The 20,920-nt window shown below is 45.1% G+C and overlaps 1 protein-coding gene across 7 annotated transcripts in view; it reads right to left on the bottom strand.

The window, feature by feature from the left end:
* The window catches only part of DIP2A (disco interacting protein 2 homolog A), a 107,871-nt gene that overhangs the window by 78,716 nt on the left and 8,235 nt on the right, over positions 1-20,920 (bottom strand). For all 7 annotated transcript variants that reach the window (XM_070466938.1, XM_070466939.1, XM_020877162.2 and 4 more), the window contains exons 2-3: positions 10,012-10,083; positions 4,512-4,631 (exon numbers count right to left, since the gene is read on the bottom strand). In XM_070466938.1, the coding sequence (XP_070323039.1) occupies positions 4,512-4,631; positions 10,012-10,083 (192 nt within the window). The remainder of the gene's footprint in view (positions 1-4,511; positions 4,632-10,011; positions 10,084-20,920) is intronic.

The following is a 20,920-nucleotide window of genomic DNA, read 5'->3' as shown; positions in this document are numbered from 1 at the left end:
AGATTCGACTTCGCAAGTATTTTCAGATTTAAACCAGGAAATCCCCAAAACTGAAAATAAAATGAAACAGATGAACCTAATGCACTCTGATTATGGTATAAACCACTACAAGCAGCACTAAAGCTCTGTGGTCATATTGTCTGAGCTGCCATCCCGGTCAAGCCCCAGGATGGGCAGAGCCATGCAAGGAACCAAGCTCTTCCTGTAGTCGCATGGCCGGGGGGTGGTAGGGGTCCCGTCACACCGCCACACTTGTGGTCAAGTGCAAGAGAGCCAACGAAGACGGGCTGATGGCCTCACCCCATCATTCCTCCCTAGAAACCAAGACGCTAACAGGGAGAGAAGGGATACACACAGAGACTCCAGAGTGAGGGGAACACTGCAGTCCTGAATCTGAATGGAAATTATCTGCATGAACACATGTGGCATTTTATCTTTAAATAGCATGTCTTACTTCAGTCTCTAAAAATATCTAGAAATGATGACCAGCCCGAGTGCAATGAGCACTCCTACCATCCAGGCTGCAGTCTTATAACACTGTCCTCACTGCAAGAACCCCGAGAAATGTGGGTTCCAGGGTGCAGGAAGTGGCAGAGGGTTCTGGAGAATCTCATCCTACCAACCAACAAGTTCCTGGCCAGCAACCCAATGCTGGAGCCGACAGAGAAGCACCCCCAAAGAAAAAGGTTGGGGCAGTCTGAATACCACCAAGGACAAAAACAAGATCAGAGAAAAGAAAGGAAGAAAAAGAGGAAGTAAAACTAACTGGCTGCCATTGGAGGATGCCAGTGGCACAAGCTACTGTTTTGAAAAACATTAACTGGATGGGAAGAGCCGAGCATCTCTCCCGGCTCTCCTGTGCTGTGTGATGAGAACAAGCTGCTTGCTCTTCACAGAACTGGTCCAGCCGTTCTGCCACCAAATCCACCCTAAATGAACCAAGGGATCAACCCTGCCAACATCCCAGGGAGGGGAGAGACACAGGTCTGCAGTGCCTGTGGTGGGAAAACACTGGTCCCGAAGTGACCTGCTAGAGCCAGGGAGCCAGGAGCAGCCAGGCCACAGCCAAGGCCCCAGACCAAGTTATCACCAGCGGAATATCTGTGACATGTACATCTTATCTGGATCGTGGGTGCAAACTGTTTTATAAAGTTTGAAGACATGGGTATTTGATACTAAGGAATTACTGCTAATTATTCTGTGATAATGGAGCTATCCATGGAGATACACACACTCTTTTCAGATATAGAAACCAAGAGTATTAGGACATCTAGGTAAAATGACATGATCTCTGAGATTTGCTTCAGAGTCACACAGGAAGGGAAGAAGCAGCAGGAGCTGATGAAGAAGCCAAGACTGGGCCTGAGCATGGTGGCAATCGTGGCACTGGGCAAGTCCAGGGCTCAGTACACCACCAAGGCCACCTTTATATATGTTCACATTTTTCCCCAACAAGATGTTTTAAATAGCATTTAGAAACCTTATAGTAAAATGGTTCATAGGGTACTAAGGATGAAAAATTTACATCTAAACATATTACAATAAAATTTTACCAACATCAAAGATAACCAGTCAATCCTAAAAGCTTCTAGAGAAACAGTCTTGATGGATCAAGAAACAGGCTAAATTTACCAATGGTAATCACCAAATACAAGGCAACACAGCTGAAGAAACAAGTTTTGAACCTGTCATTTTATATCCAGCCAAAGTACCATTTAAACTTCAGGGTCTAATAAAAATACTCCCAGACATACAACTGAAACACCCATGAAAGACTGTGTTCAGAAGAGAGACAAACCTAGGAGTCCCTGCAAGAGATTTGGCTCGACTGTGAGCACAGACTTTTTACACTGTGGCTGCCTTAGAAACAAACAAACAACCTAAGTACAGATAACAATCAAGAACTAAAAACCTACACAATACCAACACAAGAATATAAAGCAACAGATTCAAGAAGCTCAACAAACCCCAAGCACAAGAAACAAAGAAACTTATACCAAAGCACATAACAATCAGATCACTCAAAACCTGAGATGAGAAAAATTGTAAAAGTGCCAGAGGGAAGAAAGGCACAGGATATACAAGGGAACAATGATAAGGAATAAACCTGGAGGAATGAGTGGATATACCCATGTGAACAATGACTGCTAAGCTGCCATCATTAAGAGAGCTGGCACTGCCATGACGACAGACGAACCCATCAAGAGAACAGAACGGAGTCCAGAAAGAGTCACCCATGAGCAGCTGCATTTAGACAAAGGAGCGAGGGCATGGGGACAACGGGATTCCCACAGGTAAGAAAGTCAGCTTTGTAACACACCCTGAACTCACACTAAAATTGACAAAATCTAAACCACAGACCTAAAGGTAAAAACCTAAAACTACAAAACTTCTAGAAAAAAACACAGGTAAGAGTCTTTGTGACCTTGGGTTTGGCACAGATTTCTTAGATACAAGAACAAAAGCACTATTCAAGAAAGAAAAGGAAGGGATAAGCCACACTTCATGAAAATTAAAAACTTCTGCTACAAAAGCCACTGGAGGAGAATTCAGAGAAGACAAGCCTTGGAGAAAACATGAGCAAAGAACATTTATGGAGAAGGTCTTATTTTCAGAAACTAAAGAACAAGAGCCAGATACAGTTCACAAGGGCAGAAATCAGGTCCTCAGCATCAGTTACACGTAAACAGAGGCGACAGGGAACGGGAGGTGAGGACAGGCAGGGGACCTCTGGTGACCTCACTCAGGGTGCGTGGACACGTGTCCATTTTGTGCCCAGGGCTCCACTGGTGGAATGCTGATGGGGCCGTTTCCAATGTTCTATGTTACAGGCATCATTGATGTAATACAAAAAGAAATCATTGTCAGTGTGGGGAAGTTTTTTTAAATGTATATTAAATCAGTAAGAAATTATCTGATCAATATTTTCCTCAAACCACATCATCACACTCCCACATTAACCAACCATTTTAAATCTTCATTTTTATAAACATATAATAGCCAGGACATGGAAGCAACCTAGATGCCCGTTAGCTGACAAATGGATAAGAAAGCTGTGGTACATATAGACCAGGGACTATTACTCAGCCATTAAAAAGAATACATTTGAATCAGTTCTAATGAGATGTGTAAAACTGGAGCCCATTATACAGAGTGAAGTAAGCCAGAAAGATAAACACCAATACAGTATACTAATACATATATATGGAATTTAGAAAGACAGTAACAATAACCCTATATGCAAGACAGAAAAAGAGACACAGATGTACAGAACAGACTTTTGGACTCTATGGGAGAAGGCGAGGGTGGGATGATCTGAGAGAAGAGCATCGAAACATGTATATTATCAAGTGTGAAACAGATCGCCAGTCCAAGTTGGATGCATGAGACAAGTGCTCGGGGTGCACTGGGATGACCCAGAGGGATGGGATGGGGAGGGAGGTGGGAGGGGGGTTCAGCATGGGGAACACATGTAAATCCATGGCTGACTGATGTCAATGTATGGCAAAAACCACTACAATATTGTAAAGTAATTAGCCTCCAACTAATAAAAATAATTGGGGAAAAAAATAAAATAAAAACTTCATTTTTATTAAAAAAAATTCTTAAAACGAAACGGCCATTTCTTTATCTATCTTGAAAGTTTTCTTTTATAAAAGCTTACTGAGTTTAAATGTAAAAGAAATATTTAATCACACAACAGTGAAAATGTTAAACAAGCAAAAAAGTGTTCAAAAGCTACTGATACCTAATCTGTAACAGGAAGCACATGGCTTCTCTGGTGGCCTGCTGGTAAAGAATCCGCCTGCCAGTGCCGGAGACACAGGTTCCATCCCTGGTCCAGGAAGATCACACATGCCTCGGAGCAACTAAACTCGTGCACCGCAACTAGTTAGCCTGTGCTCTGGAGCATGGGAGCCACAACTCCTGAAGCCCACAAACCCTAAGTCCTGTGCTCCACAAAAGGAGAAGCCACTGCAGTGAGAAGCCCGCAGAGCAACAAGGACCCAGCTCTGCCAAAAATAATAAATGAGTAAAAGGATCATTGGAAGCATGCATTTTTTCAATGGATGTCCTGATAATTCAAATAAAATGCCAGAGACAAATTCAAATATTTATAAAAGCACTAACAGAGTGGCAGAAATCTAATTAGAAGGAAATCTCCAAAATTAGAGAAAAATAAACTACCTAAACACGTAGAGTAGTAGAGTGGTTCCCAACTGGGCAAATCCACCAACACCAGCCCCAAAGTTCCAGCAGAAAAATGGACACAGGCATTTACAGAAATGATTTCAATGGTGAGGAAGATTTTGCTTTCTTCTAAGATGTCTATACACAACTGCGGAGAGGAGCATGCTCACACTCCAGGCTACACTAAAACGTACTAGATCTATGGAAGTTTTGTTTCTTTCTTGAAAAACCACAATGCGGTAAGTCACAGTTCAGAGGAGGCCCTCTCCGCAGCGGAGCTGTGGTGCCCGAGCAGAGGACCGCAGCACTCAGAGCCCTACCTGACCGGAAGCGCTCATCCCGGGCGTTGCTGGGCCGTGGCTTGGGCTGCTTGGGCGCGGGGGCCGAGGCTTGTGCGGGCCCGAGGATGCGATTCTCCACTTGCAGGGAGGGGTCTACTCCTGAAACAATTTCACAGAAACACCTTCAGTAAACAACCTGCTTTTCCAACAACAGAAAAAACCCATGCAGAATAGCACACACCTCTCACACACTGCTGCACAACCACGCATGCCGGGGCCCCAGAGCCCAGAAGACCCTAAATCTGGAGGTCGGGGCTGAGACATCGATGTCAGCAGCTCTGGGCCCCCAGCTTGATGCACATAGTGCATGAGGCCAGCTCTCTAGGGCCAGCTTTCTCGAAACCCTCTCCCTTCCCCCGCACTGGCCCTGGGGTCAGCAAGCCCAGCAGGAAGCAGCCCACGAACCCATCACCCAGGTGTTGACAGCCGCCCTCAGACACTGGAGGAAAGCCAATGAGAGGCTCGGAGACTTCGGGTACTAACCACCTGGGCCTGTGACATCTGTGTCTCCAAGCTGATGGGCGGCGAGCTCTCTGTGCCTGTTGCAGCCCCATGACTAAAACACCCATGGCCAGCCAACACCCAGGCCATCGGGACGTCATGTGTTGAGTAAAGGACAAGCACGAGCCTGCAGGGTCATTTAACAGTGCCTGAGCACTAGATTGTTTCAAGATGTCCCAGAAAAATAGCTTTAGCCACCAGCACTTAGAACCCCCTGAAAAGCAGCAGCCTGTCCCCACCTCAGCATTGGCCGCCACAGGACTGGAAAAGATCAGTTTTCATTCCAGTCCCAAAGAACAGCAATGCCAAAGAATGTTCAAACTAATGAACAATCACACTCATCTCACACACTAGCTAAGTAATGCTCAAAATTCCAAGGCTTCAACAATAGGTGAGCTGAGAACTTCCAGATGTTCAAGCTGGATTTAGAAAAGGCAGAGGGACCAGAGATCAACTTGCCAACATCTGGTGGATCATCATAAAAGCAAGCGAATCCCAGAAAAACATCTATTTCTGCTTTATTGACTATAACAAAGCTTTTGACTGTGTGGGTCACAACAAACTGTGGAAAATTCTTCAAGAGATGGGAATACCAGATCACCTTCCCTGCCTCCTAGAAGTTGGTATGCAGGTCAAGAAGCAACAGAACTGGACATGGAACAACAGACTGGTTCCAAATCAGGAAAGGAGTATGTCAAGGCTGTATACTGTCACCTGCTTATTTAACTTATGTGCAGAGTACATCATGCAAAATGCTGGGCTGGATGAAGCAAAGCTAGAATCAAGACTGCCAGCAGAAATATCAGTAACCTCAGATATGACACCACCCTTATAGCAGAAAGAGAAGAACTAAAGAGCCTCTTGATGAAAGTGAAAGAGGAGAGTGAAAAACCTGGCTTAAAACTCAATATCCAACAAACGAAGATCATGGCATCTGATCCTATCACTTCATGGCAAATAGATGGGGAAACAATGGAAACAGTGACAGACTTTATTTTGTTGGGCTCCAAAATCACTGCAGATGGTGACTGCAGCACTAAAATTAAAAGATGCTTCCTCCTTGGAAGAAAAGCTATGAACAACCTAGACAGCATGTTAAAAGGCAGAGACTTTACTTTGCTGACAAAGTTCTGTCTAGTCAAAGCTACAGTTTTTCCAGTATTTATGTATAGATGTGACAGTTGGACCATAAAGAAAGCTGAGCACCAAAGAATTGATGCTTTTGAACTGTGGTATGGAGAAGACTTTTGAGAATTCTTTGGACTGCAAGGAGATCCAACCAGTCAATCCTAAAGGAAATAGTCCTGAATATTCATTGGAAGGACTGATGCTCAAGCTGAAGCTCCAATATTTTGGATCAGAAGAGACCCTGATGCTGGCAAAGACTGAAGGCAGGAGAAGGGGACAACAGAGGACAAGATGGTTGGATGGCATCCCTGACTTGATGGCCATGAGTTTGAGCAAGCTCTGGGAACTGGTGATGGATGGGAAGCCTGGGGTGCTGCAGTCCATGGGATCGCAAAGAGTTGAGCACGACTGAGTGACTGACCTGATCTGAACTGCCCCACCTGGGCTTCAGGGGGTCATGACCTCCGACGCTGCTCATGAAAAGGCCACCTGACCCCAGCTCTCTAGGATGACACCCAGAGAGGACAGAGGGGAAAGGAGACGTGGGGCCCTCACTCCGCTACCTGAGCCTCCAGGCACCTCTGTGACTGAGGAGCCCCTGGGACACCAGCTCTGGCTCTGCAGACAGGAAGGAGCTGCCCCCAAGACCGGCCGACCTCCAGGCGTGGGCGCAGAATGCTGCTGTTGCTCATGTTTATGTACCAGGTTTGGAGTGCTAGTTAGCATTTCAAAACTGAACATATACACACATACATGTATGCAACATGAAGCAATACTGATCAGCACTGCTTCTGGCTTTTTTTTTCTTGGACTGACTGGAACAAATTTCCCTAAAATCCATAATGGAGAACACAGAATCGTATGCATTACGGACTATAAACAGGTATACTTGCAAAGTGATGTGTAAATATAGGGACATCCTTGCATTTTTATCCCAAAATACAGTGCTTTTATTGAGATTGATTAATTTAAGAAAGATATAAAGCCCAATGGGAAACCACTGGATGAAAGAGTAGGTATATTTTTAGTCTTAACAGGTATCAAGAGAGAACTTCTCAGGCCACAGCAAATCGCATTCCCACAGGGTGCCATTTCCCCATGTCTCTGTCAGCACTGGATGTTACAAATTTTAGAATCTTGCCAATCTGACAGGAGAATAGTTCACTAATTTGCATTCCTGTATCTACGGGTTGAACATACTTGAATGTTTACTGCCCATCCGTACGTCCTATTCTTTGAATTCTATTAATTCTATCCAACTAAGGCGCCCCCAAAGGGCTTCCCAGGTGGCTCAGTGGTAAAGAACCTGCCTGTAATGCAGGAGATGTGGGTTCAATCCCTGGGTCAGGAAGATCCACTGGTGAACAAAATGTCAACCCACTCCAGTATTCTTGCCTAGAAAATCTCATGGACAGAGGAGCCTGGCATACTACAGTTGGAAAAAGTCAGACATGACTGAGCAACTGAGCATGCATGCATGCAAGGAGCCCCCAAAGGACCTGCAGGGAGCCCTGGTCAGCTAGAGGCTCCACCCTATGCTGACATGCCCCCAGGCCATGGCCAGCTGGCTGCAGCTCAGTCACTCTGCAGTGCTTCATTTCTAGAGAGACAATCATAACCTCTTTCCCCGCCGCCCCCCAGGTCTCTCATCATGTCATTAGTCAAACATTATTCGATATTCTCCTGAATCTTATAGTATTTTGTAATTACAAACATACTTAGAGTTCACTCCTGAAGTTTACGTCCACTGATGCTGTAGAGGAAAGGGGGTCCCACTGTGGCCTCCACAGGCACGGCACCAGTTACTAGATAAATCTTCCCTCCTTTGAATTCTGGATCGTTTCTAGACGGCCTCCCCTTACACTGTTCAGCTGTCCACGCATCTACCAACACCCTGTGGTTGGGACTACCAAGTGCACGTGACGAAAGTTTAACACCCTGAAGGCCAAGCCTTTCTCCCTGGTATTCCTCCTCAACAGTATACTAGCTACTCTCAGAACTTTTCTCCTCCAAGTGAGTTATTTCCAATGCCAGGTTTGCGGGGGAAAAAAAATCAACCACTGCTATTCAGACTGGATTACATTTTGTCACATATTAATTTAGAAACTACTACTTTCATAATATTAAATTTTTGCATCTAAGATACTGGTATATTTCTTCATATTTTAGGATCCTGGTTACTTCTTTCAAATAGATTGTATGATGCTAATATAGGTCCTGTGGCTTTCTTGCTAAATGTATTAAAAATATTTGACAGGTTTTTTTGCCATAATGAATGTGAGCTATTTTATTAACAGAAATATTGCCAGAGAAAAGCTATTGATATTTGTCTTCTGTACAAACCAAGACGTTTACTAATTCTAATAGCCAAGTAAGCAGACACCTAGGTTTCAAAGTAGAAAACAATAGCACCTGTGCGAGGGTGGAGGCCTGCTGTTTGTCCGCGGTGCTGCCTGGGCACTGGCCTGCCACAGAGGGCCTTGGGAGCAGCCCAGCGGGCTTCTCGTTTGCCTGCTAACAATTAGGGTTTCCTCTGGTAGAATATTTATGCAAGTCTTTAGGCCATTTTCCTACTGGGCTTTAAAAAAAAAAAATCACACTGGGAAACTTTCTGGCTCTTTATAAAGTTTAAAATAATTAAAATTAAATTTAAAAAATGCAGTGTCTTAGTCACACTACCACACCTCAAGTGCTCAGAAGCCACACGTGTAAGTGCTCAGTGGACTGGACAATGGGGCTGCAGACCATTCCCACTCTGGCAAAAGGTCTCCTGGATGCTGCTGCTTCGCCGGCTCGGGACTCCAGCCCTTTTCCTCTCATGTAGGTTACGACCATCTTCTCCTATACTGCGGCTTGTCTATAATCTCTTTATGGGAACTTCTGATAAAACATGATTCTTAATTTTAACACACTCTAATTTACCAACCTTTTCCTTTTCAGTTGCTCGTTTTTGGTACCTCCAGGGACTTGAGAAATCCCTCCTCCTGTCTAGAGATGGTGAGTTTTCATATACAATCTTCCAAAGGTGCTATAAGTTTTGCCTTTCTCACTAAAGCCCTTCATATCTGGCTTCTGGTCTTAAGGAACCGTGCCGGCATCATGAGCTGCAACACCACCCCCACCATAAGCCTGGTCCCCACAGCCATACATGTCTGTCTGGGTCCACGTTCTGTTTGTGAATCGAGCTATCCACCCTTGGGCAAAACAAGGCTGTCTTAATGACAGAGTGCTATTAACTCCTCACATCATAACCAGCAAATCCTCCAACCTTATTCTTCTTTTTTATCATTATTTTGAATCCCTTAGCCCTTTAAACTTACATATATATATTTTTTAACTTCTTTTTTTTTGCCTTGCTGCACAAGCCACGTGGGGCTCTTAATTCCCTGACCAGGGATGGAACCTGCGCCCCCTGGAGTGGAAGCATGGAGTCTTAACCACTAGACTGCCAGGGAAGTCTCAAACTTCTATATAAATTTTAAAATCAGCTTCTTAAATTCCACCCCCAAAAACTGTGCTGAAACATTGAAGGTGCTGACTCTGAAGATCAATATAAGGTGGGAGAACTCACATCTTTATAATATATGTTCCAAACATAAGTAAGGAAATGTTCTTTACTAAAATCATAAAAATAATCATGGTCTACTATAATGAAAATAACATAAATCCTATTTGGGGATGAAATCTACACCAAACCAGAGACATAAACTTTAATCTATGACTTTGGACTTTATAATTTAATATTAGACACATTATTTTCCCAGCCCTTATTAATAAAATATGAAACTACCAAAGTCAAACTCTAATATCAATTTTTAAATCAGTTTCATAAGACCTGTGTTAACCTCACCTTGAATGAGGGGTACACAGCGTGCAAGCAGCTTTGCCCTTTTCTTTTCATATCCTTTTTGAGTGATGTCACCTAAAATAACAATAGAAAAATAGAATTACATTTCTTCTAAAGTTCTCAAAAATTTTTAATTAGAAGTTCATTCATAATGGAAAACCTGGAAACACTTATGTCCTTCTACTGGTGACTGAATAAAGAAAGGATGAGGTGTCCACACAAGTCAGCGCTATGCAGCAGTAAGGAGGAGCAAACTGCTGACAGACAGGAGTCTGGGTGGGTCTCACAGGCATAGAGCTAAGCGACAGAAGCCAGGCTCCAAAGGCTCCATGCGGAATGGTTCCGGTCACATGACACCTGGAAAAGACACTGTTACAGGAAGCGTCAGATTGCCGCCATGGGAGGGGCTTTGGGAGGACTGACCAGAGTTGGATGAGAGAATCCTGTGGGGGTGAAGATGGTCCACGCTGTGATCGTGGTGCTGGTTCTACAACGACAAGCTGGTCCAGAGCTCAGAGAACTACACCTCAGGAAGGCTGAGTCCAACAGTATGTAAACACTTCAATATCCAAAATCTGAGATCAGCATCTCAGGGGAGCATGTTAGAACTGTAGACTCTGAGGCCACACCCCGGACTGACAGAATCCGATGTGCATTTCACTGGATGCCCACGTGACTGTGCAGATTTGAGCTATGGAGTCTTGGTGTGAGGACCCACAGAAACCAACCCTCGCAGCCCACAGGGCATGCCTAGGCCAGGACTCGGGTTCTGATAAATTATCATAAAGAAGAACAGCCTAAAAAGGAACTAACCTACCCAGGAACAAGGCAGGAAACATGTCCGCAGGGAAACGCTTCTCATCTAAGCACACCAGCTGATTTCCTGGACAACTCAAGCACTCGGGTGGATTCTGTGTGTTTTTGACCAGAAACACGTTACAGTGTCCACTAGTATCTTGTTCTTCAAGTGAACTGCCTTCAACAGAGAGCTTCAAGTGTTCTGCAAGCCCTCCTGGCATCCCCTCCCTGTCCCTCGTTACCCCACCATCACTCACACCAAACAAGCCAGCCAAGTAAGGAGGCTGCTGGGAGTCAGAAGGCAGCCTGCCATCACACGCCGAGCACTGCACCAAGTACTTCCTCAGCTGTCAAAGGGCCAGCCCTTCTGAATGTCTGACACGTACATTAAGCCTCCCTGAAGCCCTATGGGAGAACGTTAGCCCACCACCCACAGAAGATGAGCCTAAGGTCAGGGAGTCTTGTCTGGCCCTGGGCTTGACACAGCCCTTGCTTCGAACACGGCTCACCCAGTCGGGCCCCTCCCCACCCCCATCCTGTGAGTCATCACTCACCTTCACCTTACTCTCCCAACAACCCCACAGGAAACTCCTCTATTGCCTCGAGTGCCTTTTAATTTGAACATGTTCTGTAGAACATATGCCGCTTTAAAGTCCAGGTATTTTTACTTTACCTGAACAATATCATATAATAAATCTCACTCTACTGACATTTTTTTCCATTAAATACTTCAATTTTTAAATTTATTTTTAAACTGGAGGATAATTGCTTTACAGAATTTTGTTGTTTTCTGTCAAAGCTCAACATCAATCAGCCATAGGTATACATATCTCCCCTTCCTCTTGGACCTCCCTCCATCTCCCTCCCCATCCCACCCCTCTAGGTTGATACAGAGCCCGTTTGAGTTCCCTGAGACACAGAGCAAACTCCCGTTGACTATCTCTTTTACATATGGAAAGTTTCCATGTTACTCTGTCCATACATCTCACCCTCTCCTCCCCTCTCCCTGGGTCCATAATCTGTTCTCTATGTCTGTTTCTCTACTGCTGCCCTGCAAATAAATTCTTTGGTACCATCTTTCTAGATTCCATATATATGCATTAGTATATGATATTTATCTTTCTCTTTCTGACTTACTTCACTCTGTATAATAGACTCTAGGTTCATCCACTTCATTAGAACTGACTCAAATGTGTTCCTTTTTATGACTGAGTAATATTCCATTGTGTATATGTACCACAACTTCTTTATCCATTCATCTGTCAATGGACATCTAAGTTGTTTCCATATTCTTGCTATTGTAAATAGTTAAGCACTTCATTTTTATTATCATCCAGTCTCTGCTGGCTCAGATAGTAAAGCATCTCCCTACAATTCGGGAGACCCAGGTTCGATCCCTGGGTCGGGAGGATCCCTTGGAGAAGGAAATGGCAACCTACTCCAGTACTCTTGCCTGGAAAATCCCATGGATGGAGGATCCTGGTAGGCTATAGTCCATGGGGTTGCGGAGAGTCGGACACGACTGAGCGACTTCACTTTCACTTTCAATCTCTGCTATAATGAGCACATCTGACCCACTGCTGACTAGAGTGACCCAGGGGCTGTGTCTTCCTCATTGTACCCTGACCAGACACTTACAGACCCCAGCTGGGTCCAGAATGGGACTGGATGATTTTGTTTATTGACTTTCAACTTCTTAACAAATTTAAAGCACATGTGTTTTTTTAAACAATATCCACTAAAAAAAATTGTTTCCTCTAGAATATATGAAAATATATAGAGACAAATTTAAATGAAAACAATACGGCAACACTAAACTAAAAAAGCTAAATCCCTATTTACAAGCAGAGCATTTGGTTTTACAAGACTTCCTTCAATTTCTTTGTTAAATTTTACTGGAGATATTTGATTGCCAACGTTAGGCCAGTTTCTGCTATACAGCAAAGTGAATCAGTTACATACACACACACACACACACACACACACACACATACATATACCACTCTTTTTTAGGTTCTATTTTCATATAGGTAGCTTCCCTTGTGGCTCAGACAGTAAAGAATCTGCCTGCAATGCAGGACACTTTGGGTCTTTGACCTCTGGGTAGGAAAGATCTCTGTAAAATGAAATGGCTCCCACTCCAATATTCTTGCCTGAAAAATTCCATGGACAGAGGAGCCTGGCAGGCTATATAGTCCATTGCGTCGCAAAGAGTCAGACACAACTGAGTAACTATCACTTTCACTTCTCATACAGGTAGGTCATTACAAAGTATTAAGTAGAGGTAGGTCCTTATTAGTTAATCTATTTTATACATCATTGTTGCTGTTCAGTTACTCAGTCGTGTCTGGCTCTTCGCAACCCCAGAAACTGCAGCACGCCAGGTTTCCCCTGTCCTTCACCATCTCCCAGAGCTTGCTCAAACTCATGTCCATTGAATGAGTGATGCCATCCAACCAGCTCATCTTCTGTCATCCCCTTCTCCTCCTACCCTCAATCTTTCCCAGCTTCAGAGTCTTTTCCAATGAGTCGGCTCTTCACATCAAGTAGCCAAAGTATTGGAGCTTCAGCATCAGTCCTTCCAATGAATATTCAGGGTTGATTTCCTTCAGGATTGACTGGTTCAATCTCCTTGTTGTCCAAGGGACTTGGAAGAGTCTTCTCTAGCACCACAACTGGAAAGCATGAATTCTTTGGCGCTCAGCCTTCTTTATGGTCCAATTCTCATATCCATACATGACTACTGGAAAAACATAGCTTTGACTAGACAGACCTTTGTCAGCAAGGTGATGTCTCTGCACAGGTTACACTGTGTAGGTTGGTCATAGTTTTCCTTTCCAGGAGCAAGTATCTTTTAATTTCATGGCTGCAGTCACCATCCACAGTGATTTTGGAGACCAAGAAAATAAAGTCTGTCACTGCTTCCACTTTTTCCCCCTCTATTTGCCATGAAGTGATGGGACCGTATTCCATGATGTTCGTTTTTTGAATGCTGAGTTTAAACCAGGTTTTTCCCTCTCCTCTTTCACTTTCATCAAGAGGCTCTTTAGTTGCTCTTCACTTTCCACCACTGGAGTGGTGTCATCTGCACATCTGAGGTTACTGATATTTCTCCCAGTGATCTTGATTCCAGCTTGAGTCATCCAGCCCAGTATTTTGCATGAGGTATTCTGCATATAAAGTTAAATAATCAGGGTGACAATACACAGCCTTGACGTACTCCTTTCCCAATTTGGAACCAGTCCGTTGTTTCATGTCTGGATCTAACTGTTGCTTCTTTTCCTGCATACAGGATTCTCAGGAGACAGGTAAGGTTGTCTGGTATTTCTGTCTCTTGAAGAATTTTCCATAGTTTGTTGTGATTCACACAGTCAAAGGTTTTAGTGTAGTCAATGAAGCAGAAGTAGGTGTATTTTGGGATTCCCTTGCTTTTTCTATATATAAGTGTGTATATGTCAATTCCAATCTCATGATATTTTAAGATTAAGTATTATTTTCCTAGAAACAGTTTCTTCCTATGCTCCCATTTCAATGAGTGCTCATGTGGTGAAGGCAGCAAGGAGTATTCAGGAAGGAAACATGCTAACTCCCAGTTTGGTGCCCATGGTCTCCTGAAAGTTGTCCAGACCAACTGAATAGAACCAGCTACATGTTTTCACATATGACCAGCTACATGTTTTCAAGTATCCAACATAAACCACCAACCCAATATGCCTCTGAATGCAACATGGGATCCAAGACAGACTTCAGCCAATATTAATGAACCAGTAAAGGACTCATATCCAAGGTCCCTGACCCCAGGTATGGTAAGCAATATAGAGATAGATAGCGGAGCATGCTCCTCGACCCACTGCACACAGGGAGCGACCCCACCCATAGGCCAGAGGAAGGCCCAGACACAGCAGAGGGGAGTCTCCCCTGCTGGCCACTCAGGCCTGAGTGGCTCTGGAAACACGCCAGGATGTCCATAGAAGGTGCTTCTCTGGCGGTCTGTGGGCAACTGTCTCACTACCCCACACACTGGGCACAACGCGTGGCACAGGCTGACCTCCAGGTCGCAAACCAAATGAATTACAAAGGCAAAATCCCAAAGGATATCAAGCCTCTAACTCGGCAACACAGTTTCTAAAAACCTATTCCAGATAACACTCAACAACTCCTTAAGGTCACAGAAACAAGGAAGGACAGGCAACAGACATTACACATAAAAGCAATGTGAGACAGCCTGTCCACAAAAACGAGCAGGAAGAGGTGAGTTTGCAGCCCCACACTACTACTACAGAACACTGTTGGTCCTAAAAATACCCTGGTACCTGGGGCAACGGGGAGGGGAACCACTTACAGATCCATGATATCCCACTAAGTAAACACAGCAAGCTGAAAAACAGTGTACATATAAAAAACGATGTAACTCTGGTGAAAGTTGCTCAGTGAAAGTTGCTCAGTTGTGTCCGACTCTTTGCGACCCCATGGACCATAGAGTCCACGGAATTCTCCAGGCCAGAATACTGGAGTGGGTAGCCTTTCCCTTCTCCAGGGGATCTTCCCAGCCCAGGGATCAAACCCAGGTCTCCTGCACTGCAGGCGGATTCTTTACCAGATGGGCTATCAGGGAAACCTATACGCAGGCATGTAGGTAGATATATTTTTGAGTGTGCAGAAAATGTCTGGAGGGTACCCAACACATTATTAGTAGTGTTACTCCTGAAGAATGATTTATTTGGCTTGGGGTAGGTATTAGACAGATTTCATTTCTTATTTCACTTCTGAACTTCAATCTTTTGGCACAATAATCATACAATCTTTTGTGATTAACAATATATGGAAGCTGGTTTGATAACATACTATGGTTATATGTTATTGCAGGAAACGGAATGAATTCTATTACTATCTTTATAACTTCTTCTGAGATTAAAATTATTCCAAAATTAAAAGTTAAGAAATATATGAGAGAGACTACATAAAATTGGTGTTATTTCTGTTTTAAATGCTTGATAAAATTTGTCAGTGAAACCATCTGGGCTTGTAGACTTAATTCCCAGGGTTTCTCTTTCTTCCTCTTTTGCTTTATTTTACTTTTCCTAGAGCAGTTTAAGGGTTACAAGCAAAACTGAAGGCAAGGTCCAGAGGGCTCCCATACGCCCTCTGCCACCACAGGCACAGCCTCCCGACCAGCAACATCCGCCACCCGATGGTGCATTTGTTACAGAAAATGAGCCGGCCCTGACACGGAAGCCTCAGCTTCCAAAGCCCTCCCTCTTGTCATGCACCTCATGAGCTTGGACAAATGCATGATGACATATAACAGTCATTAAGCTATTGCACAGGGTATCTCACTGCCCTAAGAATCCTCTGTGCTCTGCCTACTCATCCTTCTCCCCAGCCCGTGAACCTCTGGCGGCCACTGATCTTTTTACTGTCTCCATAGTTTTCAAGAATAGCTGGAATCCGCAGCCTTTTCAGACTGATTTCTTTCACTGAGTAAAGGGATTTAAGATTGTTCCCTGTCTTGCTTGCCTTGATAACTCACTTCTTTCTAGTTCTAAATATTCTATAATATTCCATTGTCCCAGTGTACCAGTTTATTTATCTATTCAGCTACTGAAAGACATCTATCCTGTTGCTTCCAAGTTTGGGCAGTTATGCCTAGAGCCCCTGTAAACGCCCGGGTGCAGGTTCTTCTACACATCACCTGGTGAGATGAAAGCAAACTACAGTATGATTCACATTCACCCCTCATGACCAGAACTTAGAAGCCTCTTGCAGCTGAAAGAACTCCCTCCAGCATTTCCCAGCTGCAGAGCTTCCCTCTTGTGAACTTTCCAAGGATCAGCTGCTCTGCTCGGGCAGCTGGTGGGGGGGTCTGCCCTCCAAGCACCCCTCCCTCTCAGGGGCCCCTGGAGACCAGTGGACAGTGGACGCACACACTCCCTCCCCACCACCCCTGCTCCTCCCGGCGGTGACTCGCCTGCCTCGCTCCCGCATCCCACACAGACAGCACTCGCCCTGATGACTGACCTTTCTGACTTCCCAGAGTCTAGACTGCTGTGAACGGCTTTTTACATCTTTAACACTGCCACCATTTCAGTGAGACGTGGGGAGGGAAGAGTCTTCTTTACCTGACGACTGGCCATGAATACTGACCTGGAAAACCCTATGCCCCTGAATAAATGCCCTTGTCTGGAAAGCCTCTCCTGCCTCAGGTGCACAGACGCCCACACATGCTCCTGCATCTGCCCCAGCAGCAGTGCCCGCTTTGGTCTCCCTGCAGCCTCCCCTTGCTGTCTTTCCCGTTGGGGTCTGGGTTGCTGGAGGGTTTGTTAGAGGCCTTCTTTGCATTATTCAGTTCTTCACAGGCGGCAACTGTCTTTGTTCCAATTATGACAGTTGTACTGATGGCTGCCAAGTTTCTACTGTCAGACCAGCCCTTTCTAGAAATGCCAGTCCTGCATGTCAAATGCGCGGATCTCCCCAAGACGCCTCACATTCAACAGGTATGAACAGACGTGTTCTGCGTGTGCACACATCTTCAGGAACAGCCCCAGCATCTCCCCGGCACTCACTTCAGGAACTCAGGAGTCACTCAAGAGCCTCCTGCAGTGCCCCCCCTCCACACCACGGCCGCTGACCCGACTCCAGCCCACTCTCCCCAGGGGCTCAGCCGCCCTCCAAGCCAGCACAGACTCCTGCCCTGGGCCATGGCAGTGTGCGCTCCAGGTTTCTGCTCCCCCTGTCACACTCACCCAAACTACTCTCTACGTGCTGCCAGAAAAATCCAAATCAAAGCAGGAAAGAGAGACTGACAAGAGATCACACTAGAGTATTTCAACTGTTCCTTAACACCTGGACAAATGACCTGCTGGCTCCATCATTTATGAACAAACATGTGCTTAAAGCAAAGCACCCAAGAATAACTACCCCTTAGTCCTTTTTAAAAAATAGAAAACTGGCTATCTCTGCCTTCAAGGTTTTGTGGTTCTAAATGTACACACTAATCTAATTTTAATATTCTCCCCACTATTGAGAAAAGGGGTGGAAGACTGCATACTTTGGGAGCATGACTCTTATTCAGCAGAGTGCCTTTTAGAGAGCATATGCTTTGCTGTGCTGTCCAATACAACAGCCACTACTCATATGTGGCTATTTAAACTTTCGTTAATTAGAAGTAAATTAAATGACCGTTTAGTTCCCCAGACCCACGAGCCACATTTCGAGTGCTGAATACCACATGTGGCTCATGGCTACCATACTGGATAGCACAAAACATTCCCACCCCGCAGACCTCAGGAGGCCCGTCACCTCTCATCCACACCACCACTGGCTGCAGGTGGCACCTGCATTTGCTTCAGTGCTGGGCTAGACCAGAGTCTGGTCCAAACTCCTCCCTGGGGTTTGCACAAATCCTCCAGCGAGCCCCCACCCTCCAACCTGTTCTCTCCACCACCTGCCAAGGGGACACTGTCTGGAAGCCCAGCCTACTTACTCTGGCTCGTCCCCCTCTGTCTAGCACATGCTGCCGTCTTCTCCCTCACCCTCCTCACACGTGCCTTCAGAGCAAAGCCGGAAGAATCTGTCTTTCCTCCACTGGCCCTGCTGGCCCAGTCTGATGATCAGAGCTGATGGGGCCCTACATACACCTCACAATACTGCCAGTTTTTCAGCCTGTCAGCCTCACTAGCTCATGAGCGTTTTTGTTCAGTCTGCAGAAGCTTGCTGAGAACAGGATGACAGGCTGAGGGTCTTGGGCTGCTCTAAGGGAAATGTCACAGGCTGGGAGGTCTGAACAACAGGTCTGGAGGCTGGACGTGTGACCTAGGTGTCGCAGGGCTGGTCCCTCCCGCAGCCTCGCTCCTCGCATGCAGGCAGCTGCCCATCGGGGTCCTCACAGTCGCCCCCCTCGTGTCCATGTGCTCTCCATGTCTCTCCCTCTTAAAGACACCAGGCTTACTGAATCAGGAACCCGTGTGGCCTCATTTAACCTTAATCATCTCCTTAAAGGAATGTAGTCACACTGGGGGTTAGGGCTTCAACATATGAATTTTGGGGAACAGAGTTCAATCTGTAACACCAAGATTATCTAATGATAAAGTCAGAATCTCTATTTCTATAACCTTCAAAATGGTCCTAGTTTTAGTTTTCCTAGCCGTTTCCTGAGAAGCCTAATCCGTAGGCTCCTTCGTGTTCAGACAAAACCTAAGGACATAAACCCACGCGTGGAGGAGCTTACCAGGACATGCTCTTTTCAGCTGCCAGTTTTCAACAAGCACAGGCATACCTTCTGACATTTCAAATTCTCAATTTAAAGGTTCTTTACCAAAGACTCTGTAGAAAAAGTCTGAAGTTTGAAAAGGAATAAAAGCTCCTTCTCTCTTTCCAAGACGGTGATCTTAGATCATGACAGTCAGTGTAGACTAAAGAAATAGGATGTCTATTCTTTCCTCACAGCTGGGTAAGGAAGTAAAGCACTGCACTCAATATGCCAGCAAATTTGGAAAACTCAGCAGTGGCCACGGGACTGGAAAAGGTCAGTTTTCATTCCAATCCCAAAGAAAGGCAATGCCAAAGAATGTTCAAACTAACGCAAAGTTGCACTCATCTCATAGGCCAGCAAACTAATGCTCAAAATTCTTCAGGTGAGGCTGCAACAGTATGTGAACCAAGAAATTCCAGATGTTCAAGCTGGATTTAGAAAAGGCAGAGGAACCAGAGATCAAATTGCCAACATCTGCTGGGTCATAGAAAAAGCAAGAGAATCCCAGAAAAACATCTACTGCTTTATTAATTACACCAAAGCCTTTGACTATGTGGACCACAACAAACTGTGGAAAATTCTTCAAGAGATGGGAATACCAGACCACCTTCCATGCCTCCTGAGAAATCTGTATGTAGATCAAGAAGCAACAGTTAGAACTAGACATGGAACAACGGACTGGTTCCAAAGTGGGAAAGGAATACGTCAAGGCTGTATATTGTCACCCTGATTATTTAACTTATATGCAGAGTGAGTGTGAAGTCACTCAGTTGTGTCTGACTCTTTGTGACCCCATGGACTGTAGCCTACCAGGCTCCTCTGTCCATGGGATTTTCCAGGCAAGAATACTGGAGTAGGTTGCCATTTCCTTCTCCAGGAGATCTTCCCAACCCGGGGACTGAACCTTGGTCTCTTGCATTGTAGGCAGATGCTTTACCATCTGAGCCACCAGGGAGTACATCATGCAAATTGCTGGGCTGGATGAAGCACAAGCTGGAATCAAGACTGCTGGGAGAAATATCAATAACCTCAGATACGCAGATGACACCACCCTTACGGCAGAAAGTGAAGAGGAACTAAAGAGTCTCTTGACGAAAGTGAAAGAGGAGAGGGAAAAAGTTGGCTTGAAATTCAACATTCAAAAAACGAAGATCATGGCATCCAGTCCCATCACTTCATGGCAAACTAATGGGGAAACAATGGAAACAGTGAGAGACCTTATTTTGGGGGATTCCAAAATCACTGCAGATGGTGACTGCAGCCATAAAATTAAAAGATACTTGCTCCTTGGAAGAAAAGCTATGACCAACCTAGACGTCATATTAAAAAGTAGAGACACTACTTTGCCGATGAAGGTCCATCTAGTCAAAGCTACGGTTTTTCCAGTAGTTCTGTATGGATGTGAGAGTTGGACCATAAAGAAAGCTGAGCACTGAAGAATTGATGCTTTTGAAATGTGGTGTTGGAGAAGACTTCTGAGAATCCCTTGGACTGCAAGGAGATCAAACCAATCCATCCTAAAGGAAAACATCCTGAATATTCATTGGAAGGACTGATGCTGAAGCTGAAGCTCCAATATTTTGGCCCCCTGATGCAAAGAGCCCACTCATTGGAAAAGAGCCTGATGCTGGGAAAGATTGAAGGCAGGAGGAGAAGGAGATGACAGAGGATGAGATGGTTGGATGGCATCACTACTTGATGCACATAAGTCTGAGCAAGCTCTGGGAGTCGGTGATGGACAGGGAAGCCTAGTGTGCTGCAGTCCATGGAGTTGCAAAGAGTCGGACACGACTAAGCGACTGAACTGAACTGAGTAACATACACCAAGTCTGTACGGAAACCCCTGCATGGTTCATGGTCCCC

The sequence above is a fragment of the Odocoileus virginianus genome, chromosome 4 (assembly GCF_023699985.2).
Source record: "Odocoileus virginianus isolate 20LAN1187 ecotype Illinois chromosome 4, Ovbor_1.2, whole genome shotgun sequence".
Taxonomy (NCBI): domain Eukaryota; kingdom Metazoa; phylum Chordata; class Mammalia; order Artiodactyla; family Cervidae; genus Odocoileus; species Odocoileus virginianus.
This window is presented reverse-complemented; position numbering and strand designations above follow the sequence as displayed.